This window comes from Colletotrichum costaricense (genome assembly GCF_030867565.1).
Source record: "Colletotrichum costaricense strain IMI 309622 chromosome Unknown Scaffold_14.1, whole genome shotgun sequence".
In the NCBI taxonomy this organism is placed as follows: Eukaryota; Fungi; Ascomycota; class Sordariomycetes; order Glomerellales; family Glomerellaceae; genus Colletotrichum; species Colletotrichum costaricense.
Window position 1 is genome coordinate 658310 of NW_026848243.1, and position 16657 is coordinate 674966.

General features: G+C 51.8%; 7 protein-coding genes across 7 annotated transcripts; 2 read left to right on the top strand and 5 right to left on the bottom strand.

Moving 5' to 3' along the window:
* Positions 1–326: 326 nt before the first annotated feature.
* Positions 327–1955, top strand: CCOS01_12110 (uncharacterized protein; the record flags this gene model as incomplete). The annotated part of the gene is made up of 1 exon (XM_060460260.1): positions 327–1955. The coding sequence occupies one exon, from the start codon at positions 327–329 to the stop codon at positions 1953–1955; it is 1629 nt and encodes a 542-aa protein (XP_060309203.1).
* Positions 1956–2240: 285 nt separating this feature from the next.
* CCOS01_12111 (short-chain dehydrogenase) lies at positions 2241–3315 on the bottom strand (the record flags this gene model as incomplete). Its single annotated transcript, XM_060460261.1, has 5 exons — positions 2241–2641; positions 2698–2766; positions 2830–2913; positions 2972–3048; positions 3116–3315. The coding sequence occupies 5 exons, from the start codon at positions 3313–3315 to the stop codon at positions 2241–2243; spliced, it is 831 nt and encodes a 276-aa protein (XP_060309204.1).
* A 1025-nt stretch (positions 3316–4340) lies between these two features.
* Positions 4341–5409, top strand: CCOS01_12112 (uncharacterized protein; the record flags this gene model as incomplete). Its single annotated transcript, XM_060460262.1, has 2 exons — positions 4341–4525; positions 4596–5409. 2 exons carry the CDS (start codon positions 4341–4343, stop codon positions 5407–5409), a joined length of 999 nt encoding a protein of 332 aa, XP_060309205.1.
* A 284-nt stretch (positions 5410–5693) lies between these two features.
* Positions 5694–8555, bottom strand: CCOS01_12113 (heterokaryon incompatibility protein; the record flags this gene model as incomplete). The annotated part of the gene is made up of 5 exons (XM_060460263.1): positions 5694–6733; positions 6941–7153; positions 7250–7335; positions 7612–8060; positions 8229–8555. 5 exons carry the CDS (start codon positions 8553–8555, stop codon positions 5694–5696), a joined length of 2115 nt encoding a protein of 704 aa, XP_060309206.1.
* A 643-nt stretch (positions 8556–9198) lies between these two features.
* Positions 9199–11370, bottom strand: CCOS01_12114 (alpha-L-arabinofuranosidase; the record flags this gene model as incomplete). The annotated part of the gene is made up of 4 exons (XM_060460264.1): positions 9199–10485; positions 10547–10663; positions 10722–11183; positions 11245–11370. The coding sequence occupies 4 exons, from the start codon at positions 11368–11370 to the stop codon at positions 9199–9201; spliced, it is 1992 nt and encodes a 663-aa protein (XP_060309207.1).
* A 1759-nt stretch (positions 11371–13129) lies between these two features.
* CCOS01_12115 (SnoaL-like polyketide cyclase) lies at positions 13130–14065 on the bottom strand (the record flags this gene model as incomplete). The annotated part of the gene is made up of 1 exon (XM_060460265.1): positions 13130–14065. One exon carries the CDS (start codon positions 14063–14065, stop codon positions 13130–13132), a length of 936 nt encoding a protein of 311 aa, XP_060309208.1.
* A 489-nt stretch (positions 14066–14554) lies between these two features.
* Positions 14555–15448, bottom strand: CCOS01_12116 (uncharacterized protein; the record flags this gene model as incomplete). The annotated part of the gene is made up of 1 exon (XM_060460266.1): positions 14555–15448. One exon carries the CDS (start codon positions 15446–15448, stop codon positions 14555–14557), a length of 894 nt encoding a protein of 297 aa, XP_060309209.1.
* Between the last annotated feature and the right edge of the window lie 1209 nt (positions 15449–16657).

Genomic DNA, 16657 nt, shown 5'->3' on the forward strand with positions numbered 1-16657 from the left:
CTCAGGTACAGATTGACCAAGCGCTCCTTAGTCCTATACGAGGTATTCGTATGTCAAAATTGGTGGACAAATGTGTAAAGCACCTTAAGATTGCAACAACTAGGGTGTCAACGTAAAGCATTGGCCCCGGTCCTCCAGGGTGCTGGGACTAATCTGGTGTAAATGTACTGACTATAAAGGCGACTCATGATGCCATACGCTCTCTAAATACTTCATGCTATACTCCTCTATCTTCACTTTCTTCCTCTGTCACCTTACTTCAACACAAGTCGAATATTAGGATACTATTAGTGCCATTAGCCGATAGCTCCCCCTCCTTTTTCATCATGGCCACCGATTTCTCCAAAGTGGGAAGGTTCACCTCTTCGCCAGCCATGACTGAATGGGATATCATTGTCGTGGGATCCGGCCATAATGGCTTGACCGCAGCCGCGTATCTGGCGGTAGCTGGAAAGAAGGTCCTTGTCCTCGAAAAGGCTTCTTACCCCGGAGGTGGGGTGGCCAGCCTACAGATGGCCGAGCCAGGATTTATCAGCGAACGTCACAGCGCCATTCATCAAATGATTCTCGCAAACCCCATGATCACTCATGATGAACTTGGTCTGCAGTCTCGGTACGGCCTCGTTTACAAGCAGCTAGACCCATGCTATGCCATAGTCATGGAAGACAAGGTCCTACCCATCTACAGAGAGCGTCACAGGACCGTCGATGCCATTCGAGAGTTCTCGTCGGAAGATGCCGATGCCTACAATGTATTTGTGGACAAATGTCGACAAATCACCGAGCTTTTGATACCCTCTATGTTCGAACCTCCCCGCGACATGTCGGCGGATATTGCCAGCAGTCCATCAGCCGAGGAAATTGTCATGGCATCGACCAGCTCCTCCTTGGAGATCATTCAGAGATACTTCAAAAGCGAGGTTCTACAAGTTGCGTTGCTGCGATTCGTAACTGAGATTCAACTTGCTCATCCAAAATCGACCGGCACGGGCTTAATGGCCTACTTGGCATTTGGACTTCTCGACATATATGGCCTTTGCGTCCCCGAAGGCTCTGGATCTGTATGGACAGAGTCCGTCATTCGTTGTCTCAAAGACCACGGCGGCGACGTCAAGTTGGACACAGAAGTCATCAAAGTCATCACCGAAGGCGGGCGTGCGGTCGGGGTCAGAACTCGTTTTGGAGAACTCAGGGCAAAAGACGCCGTCATCGGGCAAATTCATCCTCACAATCTCGGTCACCTCGTCGACGGAATCGACCCTTCAGTCATTTCGGCCGCCTCGAATACCCGCACCTCTGATTTCAGTCTTCTCGTCGTTCACGCCGCTCTCGAACGCCCGCTCAAGTTTAAAGCAGGGCCAATCGCCGACAAGGCTGTCATGAACACTTGCTGTCCAGGAAACCTCAAAGACCTTATCCAGAGCTACGACGAGATGAATCAAGGAATCCTCCCAGAGAACATCATGATCGGAGCCTCTTGTATCAGCTCAGGTGACGAGACTCGCTGCCCGCCAGGCAAGTCGCTGCTGCACTGTGTTGTCATGTGCAAGTCAGAGCCTGCTGACGGCGGCTGGGCTGCGTGGGATCGCATCAAGGATGACTGGGTGCAGAGAGTCTTCTCGTACTTCTCCAAGTACCTAGAAAACTTTACTCCCGACATAGTTCGCTCCTATCACGTTGTTGCTCCTCCGGACCATCAGTCCGACAGCGCAAGTTTCCAACGCGGCGACATTGCCGGTCTTTCTATGGCGGCAGACCAGATGGGAATCAACCGACCCACACCTGCCCTCGCTCAATACCGCGTGCCTGGAATCAAGGGTCTGTACCTTGCCGGACCTTTCATGCACCCAGGCGGAGGTGTCTGGGGAGGTGGTCGTCCGGTAGCTAAGAGAGTGCTCGAGGATCTTGGAATCGACTTCGATAAGAAATTTGTGCACGGCAGCTCGCGTCTGTGAAGGTGTTCAGGTCAAGTATAATAGGATAAAACCGCTCTGAGGAGGATCTACGGGCACTTGCACAATGAGAAGGGTGTGAGGGGTATCTGCGCGTCGAAATAACTAAGTCGATAGCTTGTAGTTCACGGTCAATTATCCATACAATTCTCAAATAGAGCCCACCCATGAACTCATCAATAGCATTTCTGTGGTACGAGAAGAGTCATAGATATTGAGCGCATTCTATTATCTCTACCGCTTCTAATCGTAGCCCCTGAACTCCGCGTCTTCTTGGCGTGTGGCCGCTCAAGGCAAGACATAGCCGCCGTCGATAAGGACATCGCTACCAGTCATGTAAGTAGAAGCATCGCTCGCCAGATACAGGTATAGGCCCTTGATCTCCTTAGTGTGGCCTTGTCTGCCCAGAGCTGCCATGCGGTATGCTTCTTGCAGAGCATCTGGACCAGCACCCATCTTGGTGTCGAAAAATCCTGGGGATACAATGTTGACACGGGCAAACTCTCTCCACTCGCGGGCTAGGGACTTTCCAAAGTGCGTGACGTAAGCCTTGGTGGCGTTGTAGACGGGTTGATCAACAGGGACGTTGACGATGTGACCGCTCATGCTCGAAGTGATGATGAGATTGCCGAAGCCTTGGCTCTTGAATACTTCACCAGCATACTTGGAGCAGTACACGATTCCGTCCACTGATGATTGTGTTAGCTTCGAAATTCTCTAAGGTAGCATGTCTTGGCCGACTTACCGTTTACCGACATCTGTTTCCTGTATTCATCTAGGGTTTGCTCCAGAATGGGCTTTGAAATGGCCATTCCTGCATGAAGTTAGTCACAACTAGGTCAGAACCAAAGCGTGTGGCGAGCACTGCGTCACTCACCAGCATTTGCAACGAACACATCAATCTTGCCAAAGTCTTTCAATACCTTGGCAATAGTCTCTTGAACTTGGTTGAAATCGGACACTGAATGGATGTTAGCCTTCATATTCCTACTACTAATTCAACCATCCGGTAAACTAACCATCCACTTTGTAAGCCGAGGTCTTGACGCTGTGTGTGCTTGCTAGATCTTGTGCCTTTTGAATTGCAGCATCATTTCTGTGACGTCATCAGCCATCGAATAGCTCCAAAGACAAGGCAGTATGCCAGAGAGGCCTTTTCTTACGAATTGTACCACAAGGCAACATTGCCGCCGGCCTCTGCCATGGCCTCGGAAACAGCATAGCCAATACCATCAGCAGCACCAGTGACCACGATGACTTTACCCGTCACTTTCAATTGGTCTAGGACGTTGGATGGTGTGTTGGGGAACGGGCGGGGGAAGCCCTCCCGGGACTTTGCGCAATCTTCAGTAGACATCGACATCTTGGAGGTATTGTTTGCTGGTTTGAAGGACTTGGAAATAACAATAACGCCGGATTGAAAACCAGCAATACGTATGAGTTGTCAAGCTGCGATCTTTATTCGAAAAGACCAACACCACAGATCTCCGCATCGGTGCGCTGTCGTCCGAAGGAGGGGACATCTGGTGGGGGCTCTTCGGTCCACTGGCACTGGATCATTGGGGCGGATGTGAGCCGTCGGCCGGTCGAATCCCGGCCGGAGTCTTTATCGCAGCATTTTAACTCTTCTGAAGAGGCGCCAGAAACAGCAATAGACTACTCTGAGATCTAGCAAATGGCTCAAGCCTACAGGAAATTGGCTCTGTGATATGTCGACCATGTTCAATTTTCGACACTAACTTCCATTTATTGACACCACCGCCGGTGCTCTGCCTGGAATATCGAACCGCTGCCCCCCAATTGGCTCTACTCCTTGCGAAGATCTGAGCAGGATCCATCACACATTCCGCTATCAAGATTGCCATGACTGACGGTTGAGACTCAACGTGATTCCTCCATGAGAAAAACAACTTCACAACTTGGGGCTGTCAATGCAGTAGAGGCATCTACCGCCTGTTGAGCTGTGTTTGCAACAGTTTCATGGCAACCTCGCAGTATCAAGGATGTTACTTGTTAACATAACTGGCTTCCCATGGCTCAATGCAGCATGCCTAACTTCAGGGTAGAGCACAAATCACGAACGAACCTATGCGAGTCGAAACCTTGTTCATCTGTTTGCTGGCTCTCCACCTTACTCGTCCCCTCCCCGGGAGCCACGAATCCGACCTAAAACATCCGTCGATAGTTCAGATGAAACTCTTTGCGAGGAAACCTTCGTGGTAAAACTGCCATCACCACTGTTCGTGAGAGAGGAAAAGGTGTTTTGTAGAGCAACTGAATGAATGGATATATGGTCTTGGGGCTCCCGTTCCCAATTTCAGGAACCAGGTCCTATCGTCTTATCTAGCTTGCCTCCTAGAGTGACTCGAATTATCAATAGCAGTTACGATGGAGTTGATCTTCCACTTTCAGCGCGCACTGACGCTAGCGCTTGTCCTTATCCTCAGTGGTGTTCAGTGTCTACCACAACAGACAGGGGGAGAGTCTCCTGCCGACAGAGCGAACAAGATACCTCAAGGTATTATGCCCGCAAAGGATGGTTCCATTATTCTTGATACTACAGAAACAATCAAGTAAGTGAAGCTTGGAAAGAACAACCCCGCTATGCACTTTCAGCGGAGCAAGCGCTAATTTTTGAGCTAGCAACTTGAAAATTCGCTTCCGCATCAGTGGTCCAGCAGGTGAATTTACAACAGCAAGCAAGGTACCCGGGGGCGGCAAGACAACAGGCGCGAAGGGCAACCTCGGACTTCACGTCCTGCTACACGGTGACAGCGGCTCTTCTTTCTTCGAAATGCCAAACCAAGGCGTAAAAAACAATTTGGCGGGTGTCACAGTACTTTCTCCGGACAGAAACCTCCACTGGGGAGGGGGTTCTGGGTTCAATCGCACAGACGGCGTGGCGCACGCTCAAGCAGTCAACGATCTCGTCTTCCAGACCCTGCCAAAGTACATGGCCTTCAATTCCTCTAATGTCTTCTTCTCTGGGATTTCAGGCGGATCCCTTCTGCTTTCTGGATACTTCATGCCGGCGCATATGGGTAACTTCGCCGGGAATGGGGTGATGCTTGGTTGCGGTGCCATGGAACCCCGTGTCGAAGTATCGCAGTCCTCTCGCGATGCTCTCATGAAAACTCGACTTCACTATCAAAGCACCCAGAAGGAACTTCAGCACCTGCAAGGATCAATCTCTGCCACCATGAAGGCGTACGAAAAGGTTGTCAAGGACAAGGGAATGGAAATAGAAGCAATCAACAAGCTTCAGACAGCCAATAACAAGCCCGTGGGAGGCCATTGTCAATTTGATGAGAAAGGGTTTGACTCCGGAATCCAGCTCATTGCTGACAACTATGCTGCGATTATGCAAGGAGGAAACGGCGAAGTGCCGGGTATTGGAAATGTGCTCAAGGGTGTTTCCGGTCAAGAATTGAAGTTTTCGGATGGCGGTGCTCCTTGAGCAAGCCGAGCCAGTTATCTTAAACCGACACGATGGTGTTTCTATCTGGCGAACTCCGAGGTCTTTTATCAATATCTTCATGTTCACTACCAAACCGATTCCTATTAATATAGCCCCATTATCCGTGAAGAACCTGGAATTCAATGTTTCATAGGCCTACAGTGCAATCCGACACAACTGCAAAGTCCTAGCTGGATGTGATCAAGAAAGCAGAGAGATTGCGACCACTCGGACTTCATTTACCAATTATGTTTCGGTATATGATCTTGATAATCTAGCGGAACTTACTGGATCGTAATCTTCGAAGGCAAAGTCAGGTTGAATCCAAAAGAATTCAGTCGATAGCGAATCGACATTTGTCGCTCCAGTCCATCGAGCTTATCAGTTGGCTCATCTCGCCATGAAGCTAACCACTGGTGCTGGCCCAAGTGCTGCAAAATCTTCCACCTTTTCTCAAAATTGCTTCCTACCACTTCCCAGTCCCACAGACAGTCCCTCGTAAAGTGTGACCACGCGATCTCCTTTGTTTGAGAGTCTAGAATTTTGTCGATGTAACTAGAAGGGCCTGTATATTCCTGGTTCGGCTCCATGGGCGGAAATAATCTTAAGACGTAAGCAATAGCCTCCATGACTCCCATGACATTAGTCCGTTGAGGCATTATCTTGTGTTCGAACCTATTGAATGCTTTCAACCAGCATTTTTGCATCTCCACGGATGACCGAATTCCAAAAAAGGACTCATCCTCATGTTCAATTGAATGGGACATGGCAAATAAGAGGTCGCTTGATATATCGGCCCATTCCTGAAACCCCTTCAATATTTCTTCGTCCGAAAGCGGAACCTTTTCCGCATCGGCAGCTTTGTTGACGCATTGCCTTCTCTTGGGTAGTAGCGACCATAGGAGGGTTAGGAGGGACTCCGAGGACCTTAGCATACAACCTTTGTATAAAAAGGCCTGTAAAGGCCTACCGTCTTGCGAACTTCCCAAGGTGATGGGTTCTGCCCCAGTTATGCCACAAAGTAGTAGCTGGATCCCCCGTTCGTCTTCAAGGTAAGGCTTGAGCTTGACTTCGAGTTGCTTCCATATCTTCCAAAGACTCGCCTTTGAATCGCTCTTGTGGCGGGAAACGTACGCAGCAAGCTTCAACAAGAGAGGCTCTGCTGACAACTCCGACATTCGCTGCACATGGTGCCCTCCAACAATCAGTCGGAAAGTTTCGATATGACATTCTTTTCGCTCTTCCAGTCGTTTTTGGTCGACTAAGCTGAACAGCTCGAAGCTCATGTTTTTCGCCACTTTACCAGTGTCAAGATTCTCGAATAGTAGATCACAGGCGCATAGAAGATTATAAGTTGAAGAGGCACACGTCGACCTAAGTAGTGCGTATCCGTTGATGCTCTGAAGCCAGACAAGACTGTCATCTTGTCGTATGTGGTGGGAGATGTTAATCAGATTGGTACCTCTGTACTTACGCGACGGAATAGGTAGGATCAATGTAGCTTTCATTTCCGGACCGTCCTCGTGCCCAGGCCGAACAAATGACTGCCGATATCGACCGTCATCAGTAAAAAATCCGCGAAGATTGCATACCCTGATTGCTGTGACCTCTAGATATCCACTTCGCGAAATGATGCGAATATCGCAGGGAGAGAGCGGTCGCAATGAGAGAGATCCCATATCGAAATTGACGTTATTGGACAACGAATACTCATTTGCCTCGAATTTTCCGGAATTTATGAACCGTTCGTAAAGGTTGACGCCGATTTCCTGTAAACAGAATGGCACTTGTATGTCTGGAACCCAAGATGGCAGAGTGCTTCGTCGAGGTCGGTTCGCACCTGCAAAGAGAAGGACAGCCATGCCAAGACCGCATTTCTGTGTCAAATAGGCCGCAATACCAATGCTGACTTCCTCTACAGTAAGCCGGTAGTCGGGAAAGACTGGCCACGGATACCATCGTGAGGCTAAGCCCAGCAGAGCAAACACCTTGTCTCGTGGATCCTTGCACAAACATTCCGATGTGTCAACCATAAGGCTGAGAAGATTTTGTAGAGGACGAACTGTCGCTTTATCCCGCGTGGTAATCCATGAATTATTGATAAGAGGAGTTAACATCGCCGAAAAAGGCCATGGAGTTGACTTTGAACCACAGTGGAGTGTCAACGTTTTGCTTAGAACAACTTCCTGGACCACCCACAACCTCCGAAAGTACGGTCGGCTGAGAAGCTTTTTAATAGGCATCCAGCAATCTGCGCAGACTTGACTTTGCTTTCCATTATGACCACAGTTGCGATGAGACATTGAGTTGAAAATAGCGCTGAGGGCTCTTTCGCTGTCATCAGCTGCTGGGCCAAGGTATGCCAAGACCCCGATGGCGGCAGCGTATATCTGTGGCATAAGAGCGACTTGTGCATTCCTTTCCTCGGTGTCATCCTGGTTGATGCAAAGAGAATCGACCCAAATAGAACGAAAGCTTTCCCCAACAAGTCGAATGCTACGAAGGGCATTTTCACAGTTCCGAGTAATAGGGATAATGTCCCAGTACGAGCCAATGAACATTGGTCTGCATCTTGTAGAGTCTCCGGAAGAGTCGGCCCAGGTATATGATAGGGCTTCGTATCTTGCCCGTTTGGAATCCAATTCCACGTTCTGAAAGCTTCCGTGGAGAAGACTATCATTATCCCCCGAATCCAGTTCCAACATTCGTATTTCTTGGCTTCCCCATAGAATCGGGTAGCATCTTGATGGGCGATACGACTCGTCTGCGATTGAGAGTTTTCTTCGCTTCGTCTGTGGCCCCTCTGTCGTCGCGGACTCTTTCGAAGGTGCGCCTGGCCTGTTGAGTAGATGATTCGTTCGTTGAGAGCTTTGCGTTCCTCCAAATGGAAAAGTAGAGCCGGAGCTTGAGCTAGTAGACGCATCGGGGGGGACTTCTGGTCGAGCGTCGACATAATCGACGCATGCAGGCCATCGAAGGTTGTATGTAGAGTTGTCCTCGAGGACGGGAGCTTGTCTTATTCTGAGAGAAGTATCGAACTGGACGTCATCAAGCGATGCTACTCCGTAGCAAAATCGACAGCATGGAAGGCCGCTGGCGACCACGACATCAGGCTGGGTGCACCCGCGCTCGTGCCACCTCGACATGATGAGCGGTGATGGAGTGGAGTTGAGAGTTGGTCAACTATGGTCCTTGATAGAGAAAGATGAAAGTCAGCTTCGTGTTGTTTCGGTTTCATGGGAGAAAGCCACTCTTAACATACAGTCAGCCTCGGAGCCTGATCATCCAACTGAAAAGGATGAGGCGGACTAAGGATGCCCATCCACTCGGACATGGCTGCGTATCGGCTCTGTTGTGGCCAAATTATCTCATATTCGTCACAGCGGTTCTTTGGCTGCATGAATCTGACAGTGGCTGACTGGTAAGCCTGCATGACGTGTCAAGCTCCGAGGCCAATTACACTGCCTCATTGTAAGTAAGGGAGGCGATCGCCCACGCATCTTCACTGCCCTCCAGGTGAGAGGAGATTGTGGAAGGCTGCTTCAATGGCCTATCTCTCGACATACTTTGCTTGCACACGATTCCAGCGCTGGACACATCAAGGGTTGGGTCCCTGCCTCAAAGTCGTTCATTTTGGCCTTCACCCGCCTGCCCAGCGCTGAGACACACTCAAGAAATGCAATGCAGTAGATGTAGATGACCAAAGTCCTGTTTTGTTTCACGATTTCCTATCCAAATTTAGAAGAGTGCATTAGAGGGCAGGTTCCGCTATTCTATCTTTATCACCCTTTATGCGTGGAAGCGTCGGATAGCACGGGCAGTCTGGTTACCCTTGGAGCCCTCAGTATCAAGAACAGCAACGCTAAGCTCAGGCAGGCTGAAGGTAAAAACACCATCGGCGTTAGCAACAACGGTGGTAGTGTTGCTAGCGACAGTAGTCTCGCCACCGTTCAAGGGATCGTTGTGCGCAAACGGGTCGCCGCTGGGGTTGGTCAGAACAGTCAAGGAGGCAGTAGTACCAGCAGTGACGCCCTCAAACGCGAGGTTGATGTCAACGTCCGCGCTGTCGGTGGTATTATACACGGCACCCTTCCAGATTAAGCTGCCCTTGGCCTCGTTCTTGCCAGCAACCCAGTATGCAGGGCCGAACTCGCCGACGGTGGGCAGAGTGTGCGACAGCGGGTGCGCGGCGAAGAGTTCCCAGACGAACCAGCTGGTGGAGCGGGTCGTCAGCGCCGAGTCAGCGGCGAACTGGACAATGGTAACGGCCCATTGCCAGCGGTTCATGTTGCGGAGGACGGGGGCGTAGAAAGTTCCCGGGATGCGGTCGGCGTTGCGCTCGTAGCCGATGAGGGAGACGGCCTCGCCGACGGTGCCGATCCACCAGGGGAAGGGCATTAGGTCGCCGTCCCAGCCGGTGCCGCCGTTGGGGTGCGTGGCAGCGACCTCGCCGACAATGTGGCCAATGTCGTTATCGAAACGGTCAAATTCGTCGACAAGAGCGTCGGGGGTACGGTAAGGGTGGTAATCACCGATGCCGGGAGCGGGGATCTCGAAGCCATCACCGTCGGTGGTGGCGCCGGAGGAGATGACGGTGATGTCGGGATACTTGGCCTTGATAGCCTCCATGAACATGGGGAAGCGGTACTCCTTGTACGAGGTCCAGCCGCCAGGGTACCCGGCGAGCCAGTCCTCATTGCCAATCTCGACGTACTCGAGCGTGAAAGGCTCCGGGTGGCCGAGCTCGGCACGGCGGGCACCCCACTTGGAGTCGACGGGTCCGCGGATGAACTCGATCTGGTCGAGGGCGTCGTCAATGAAGGGCTGGAGGTCTTCCTTTGCGGTCACATCGCCATTGAGGGCGAGGCCGGCCCAAACGCCAATGACAACGTCCAGACCCATGTCCAATGCCCACTCGAGGTACTCGACGAGACCGAGGCCGTGGGTTTGCTGGTAGCCCCAGACGCCCTGGAAACCGGGGCGGTTCTTAAGGGGGCCGAGAGTGTCCTTCCAGTCCCAGTAGGTGCCGTTATTCAAGCCCTCCAGCATGTTGCCACCGGGGAAGCGGAGCAAGCTCTGTCTACCAGTCAGACGCGTGTTCTTGTTGTAATTTGATAGGATTGGGCAAGATTCTTACGGGGTGTAGTCCAGCCAGAGCCTCGGCGATATCAACACGAAGACCGTTCTTACGGCCCTTGTAGGTGGGAGGGAAGAGGCTGATCAAGTTGAAGTCCAACGAGCCGTCGGCAGCGCCCTAAAAGCGAGTCGTCAGTATATGTGGCTCAGCTTGGAGATATGTAAGAGTTTCATACCGCAGGATCATAGGTAATGGCAAACGTGTTGTTGCTGTTGGGAGCATCCTTCTCAGGAGTGAGCTCAACCTCGTGCTCAACCCACTCGTCGGCCGATGCCTTGGACTCAATCTCGACAGAGCCAAACACGTCTTCGTTGAGAGCGGATTTGAGGCTAGCAGTAAAGACACCGTCATACGAGCCCTTGACCCAAAAAGAGCCAGTGTACTTCTGTACCTTGACGTCCATGCCCCAGTAGCCATCGTTCTCGAGGCCGATAGCGCCGGAGCCGTTGCCCCCAGCGACGTTGACGGAGACGGGGAGGGCGGCAGAGAGGGGCTCGGTGAGGTTCTTGAGGGTGAGCTTGGCGCCGTTGATGGCGTGCCAGGCGTCGAGGGAGACGGGGAATCTGGGGCTGAATTGGAAGGCTCGGTTGCGGATCAGCTCGGCATAGATGCCACCATCACCAGAGTTGTTGATGTCCTTGAGATTGCAGATGTTAGTTGGAAGACCTCCGGGCAAGAGACGGCATTGATTCACAAACCTCATGGAGGAATCCGTACTGGTGGCCACTGGTGGCATTGCCACCGGATGCCTTGATGGAGACATCGACAGCAGCAGCCGAAACGGCGTAAGTAGCGGCCAGAATGGCCGACTTGAGCGACACCATGTTTGCTTCCCTATTGCTTGAGATTGAGGTTGCAATGACGCGAGGGTGTCAAACAGAAGGAACCATCAAGTCGGCTACGAAGGGGCATCCTCTTTATAAGGAACCCCAAGCTCCACGGCTACACGATGAGCTGATCCCCAAGGAACTCAATGGACCGGGGAGAATGTTACCATACTTGCGTAGCATCGCATGCGAACCGGGTGGAGGAAGAACATGTGCTCATTTCGCCCGGATGGACAGGGCCTTTGGAAAAGATCGCCTCGCAATGAACCGGTGTTCCTGATGTGCCTGATCACCCCGCATCCTGCTCAGATAAGGTGGTACCTGACGTGAGCGTCTCTTCGCCCAGACGGCAGAACCCACATCGTGAGCGTCGCTTGTCGGTGGCTTCAGGACCGAGGACGAGCAGTCTTGGCAAGATTTCGCCCCGCGGACTCTACGGATACCAGGGGGGGCTTCTTTGCTTCAGCTCGGTTGATATTTCGCGTCTTCATCTGCGAGCACTGAAAGAGCAAGGGTCTATGGTCCGGAACAGAAGTAACAGCAGCTTGGATTGGGTGTTTGCGCACAAGTTGTGAAGAGTACCGTTACATCGGCCGCGCACCGGTTGATGTCTGAAGCTTCGCGCGCGAACGCGAAAGTAGGACAACGTTATTTAACCCCCCTTGCAAGCTTCCCCTCCTCCGCTCCTGTGGGGAAATACCTGGAGGACAAGGAGGAGGACATGGTGACAAGGGCAGAACTTTTGACTTCTTGAGATGAAAAGAATGAGGGGAAGTTGGAGAAAGAGGGAGCGGTCCGCGGCCTGGTCTGGGATATCCCCCGGATCCACCCTCGTCATCTACCGGTTTCCGAGCGTGGCGATGGCGTCCTCTCATTCGAGCGCATCAACAACAATATCGGGGCTCTCTTTCTTACCGCCAAAGAGAGTGTGTCTGCCCCATGTGCGCGAGCACATTGTCCCTGGCGCTAGATGAGAGCATGGCACGCATCATGACTTGATCATAGTGTATTCGGGTTTTGTGAATTCCTGATGCCGGTGGGGCAGCAAGTCATCAACAGTTCAACAGTCATCAAGTCCTTCCCATTACCTTAGCCTTACATACCGTATGCCAACACCCCGCAGTAAAGCCTGGGCTCTTGAGATTGGGTTGGACCGCTTCGATGCAAGATGTAGCATCATCTCTGGGCATTCGCCTGGTAGCTCATCTGCCGTCTCTTTTCACTTGCCACGAGCCTCCGCGTTTGGAAAGGGCAGGTAAGGGTTTCACTCTTTCGATCTCATTGCGCGAACATTCGCTTGTCTGGCATCTTTGGTCAACTCTGCTTCCTTCTCCATTTTCGACTCGGCCTTAAACTCTCTTTCGCATATGATAAGACCGGGTGCTAGCTAATAGTAAAGTACTTTACCTTAATTAGCATCCTTGGGCGAAGCCAGAGACACGGCTTTGCTAGCATCATCCGCTTGCGCAGGAACATGGAGAACTGCATTAGGTCAGCTAACAGGATACGTCCAAGCTCAGTCCCAGTGGACATTGATTTAAGCCCCTCATCAAGCACAGCCGACAATAGGTATCATCATGTAAACTAAGGGAAGCCGGTTGCGGAAAGCTTATCCATGAAGTACCATAGCGAAGTGAAGCCAATCGTTATCAAAACGCGAGTTTGTGTTCAATGGCTAGTACAATAAGAGGCTGTTTTCTCCGGCACCAATGCGTCATAAACGATATGTTATGCTCAGATTCGGCAAGAACAGGTGTTATGTACCCCAAATTTTGTCTATGTCCACTTCAGGAATCCTCTCACGAGGTGCGCGCAAGTGCTCATCGTACGTGAGTACAGGACCCATGCATTTTCGATAAGCTTCCAAGTCCACGACCGACCATACACTCGAAATCTTCCCATCCTCGAGCTGATAAATGACAAACTCCTCGAAGAAGACGCCTTCGCCATTAGGCTTCGCGCCTCCCCATTCCTTGACGGGGGTCCCCGTGAACTCGATTCTCGCCGCGATCTGCTGCGTCTCTTCAACCGCGATGACGGGGTAGGCACAGAATTCGAGGCCCTCAATCGCATCTTGGCTCTCGCTGATCAGAGGTATGTACTCTGCGATCGAGAGCTTGCGACCATTGTGCAAAAGCTCCGGCTGGCAAAATTGGTCAAAGTCCCGTTCCATTGTCTTTTTATTGATACAGTCAATGTATCTTTTATAGAATTCCTTCAGCTTCCCCGCCGTCATAGGGGCCACTGCCGAGGCTTTTGGTGGAGGTAGCGAAGCAGGGACTGTTGAATATTGGCGATTGGACATTGCGTCCACGTCCCGTAACGACCGCCAACCTTTAACACAGTCATCCCGTATGAAACTAGCAAGGACGATTTCCTGGAACTCAAAGACCTCGTTGGAGTCCTTGAGCGTCGTTCTGTTGATGAGACGGGCGAAGAAGTCGTTATCGTTACTGAGCAGAAGCATATCGATCTTCACCACATTGGTGCTATTTGGTCCAAAGGGTTGATTGAGGCGCCTTACGAAACTTGGTTTCCAGTCACCACCTCGTGAGCCAGAAGGCATACCTGTCGTGTCGATGAGCCATCCCAAACCGGTCAAGTCTTTGCCGTCGTTGCATATTGCGATGACATCACGAAAAGTCTTCTCGCGCGTTTGCTTTTCCGTCGGCCATGGCTCGTGATACTCCATTTCTGAGCAAAGACCTGGGAAGCTGAAGGTTGTGTTTTGGTATCGTGTTGAGGAGAAGTTGCTTCTTATTTCATGAGATCGATAACGCGCCCTTTGACAAACATGCTGATTACCTAAGGAGCGGCTTTCTTACTTGACTGCGGGGTTGATGCCGAAAATGACGGAAAGCACTTCCGTCGGCGGCGCTCGGATGATCGTCGCCATCAACCCGGGGAAAGCTCTTGATTGCCCCTTCACCTATCCCTTGACAGCCGGTTCTTGTCTTACAACTTCAGATTCTTGTCACTGCTTCGCGGCGGAAGAGTCATCTGGCCCATTTCACGGATTCTCAAATTTGGGATGGTTTGCTACAGGCGGTTGATAACTGGATGAACATACGTCATAGATTGAAAACGAAATCCTGGTATTCTAATAGATAGGGCATGCAATGATGAAGGGTATATGTTGAATGCAAAGGCAGTTCTCTCCCAGCCTCATCCGTCATCAAGATTAAGAAGCCTCAGTGCCCTCGATGTGAGTATACCAAGTCCACAACGCAGTCGCGACCGTAACAATCTCCCACCTCTCCCCCAACATCCCCGTCAATCCCGAGCCAGCAAACGAGAACTTTAGCCCCTTTGTCAAACTCTTGTAATTCGTCGCCAGAATAGCAACAATCTCATGCCCATCGCTCGTGTATCCAGCTTCCCTCTCCCGCCTACTCCCTCCGGCGCCCTCGGCAACTTCATTCAACCTAACCAACTTCCACCCATACGTGCCCCCGTGAGCAAGCTCAGAGACCTCCCCGCCACGACTGCCCCTCCACTGAAACCTCTCCGTCCTAGCCTCCGTCCCGGTCTCTTTCCCCCCGACGGTCATCGAAAACACGCGGGCGGAACTCTGATCCAAGCCCCACGGCACCCCGGTAATCTCCGTCTCAACCCCGCTCGTCTCGCCGCGTTCTTCCTGGGGCGGGATTACGATGGTCGCAGGCGTCTGAGCCTTTGCGGCCCACCACTTGCCGATCGTCGCGAGGACGGGGTGCTTGTCCGTAGGCCCATCGTGGAGGATGATTTCTCGTCTCTTGGTGCGCCAGCCCGCGTGCGGCGAGGCGGCGAAGAGCCTCTCCTCGTTGGAGGGACCGAGGATAAAGGTTCTTGTGAAGGCCCATTGGAAGTAGCAGTTTATCGTGGGCGGGAATTTGTGTGTCGCGGCTGTGAGAGTTGTGGAGGACGAGGGCCCGGCTTCGGCGTGAAGGTTGTCTGATAGGTTGCCATATTCTGGTAGGTCATCTTGGGCGGCGCTCGGCACGGCTTCTTCGTAGGATGGAGGAGGTGCTCCTAGGCTAGTATCTTCGGCGGAAGAGCTCACCGGTTCCTTTTGCTTTTCCGAAGGGTAAGACATTGTTTGATCTGGAACATTGAAATGAGTTCTAGAGAGAGTAACTCGACATGATCATCGATGTGCAGACCAGGATGTCTTTGTAGCCCCATTCTCGTCGTAGGCAGCGAGCACAGCGTGCAGAAACTCTGATACCAAAGTCCCAAATAGCGGATCCTCTGCTCGATTGCATCACCAACCGTGGCTGTGGACATGAGAAGCCTATCATGATCATCACCAACAGCTCCGTAAGCGGCGCATGTCACTACTAAGCCACAAATATACTGTCTCTTTACGGCAAGGGAGCCCACCGAAGCTGACAGCCGGAATCCACACGGCATGGGCAGCGCCGAAGAACCGGGTCGGGTCTGCCGATAATAAAGCGGGGCCGATGATTGTAGAAATCCGAGAGCGTAATAAACTGCCTAGAACTATCGCAAAGGATGGTTGATATCCATAAAACCGGCCACTTTTCGTCGTGAACCCGGTCGTGGCCGATTTCAGTCTCATTTTGTTGCAGCCTGACATACGATCATCAATTAGATGCAGGGTATTGGCTTGGCAGCTGAGCCGTGCCGCCGATTTACGCCCCCTGGTCTTTGAACAGTTTCGAGGCCCCGAAAATACCTCGAACACCATCCAGGGCCTGACGGATAGCCTGGTGATCTGGTTGTGGTTCTTACTCAGAACATCCCGGTTGATAGCTCAAACATCCAGGACATGGCGTCGGGAGTTGACTACTCCTTCACGGTAGTGTCCATCAACCATCCTACTTGAAGGAGACTGAGTAATTGGACTGACGGAGTTCCCTCGTCCATAATCTTCTTTGAACATGAGCTGCCCACATTCCGCCCACATAATGAAGATCTCCCGCGCTGCTCCGAGCCCATCATCCAGGCACAGACTCATAGTCACATCCAACTCGGCTTAATCTTGTCCTGCTTGTGTGCCATTTAACTGGTTCTCATTGGAGTTTTCAGCGAATGACCTTTCCTCAGAGAGGCCCTGGGCACCCCGGTTCGTCTACAACACACGCGCGATGCACCCTCTTGGCTCTAGTCCAGGCACAAGAACATGACGCTAAAAGCTGACCAGCGTGGCAGCGCAGCCAAACACCCCAACGAACGCGCCGCCTTTCCCTCTTTGACCATCTCTCAGCCCTTCCAGTTTAATTGCACCTGTCCACGCCGCGTCCTAAGCTTCCTTTCATCACCCTTTCACCACGTTTTCGCA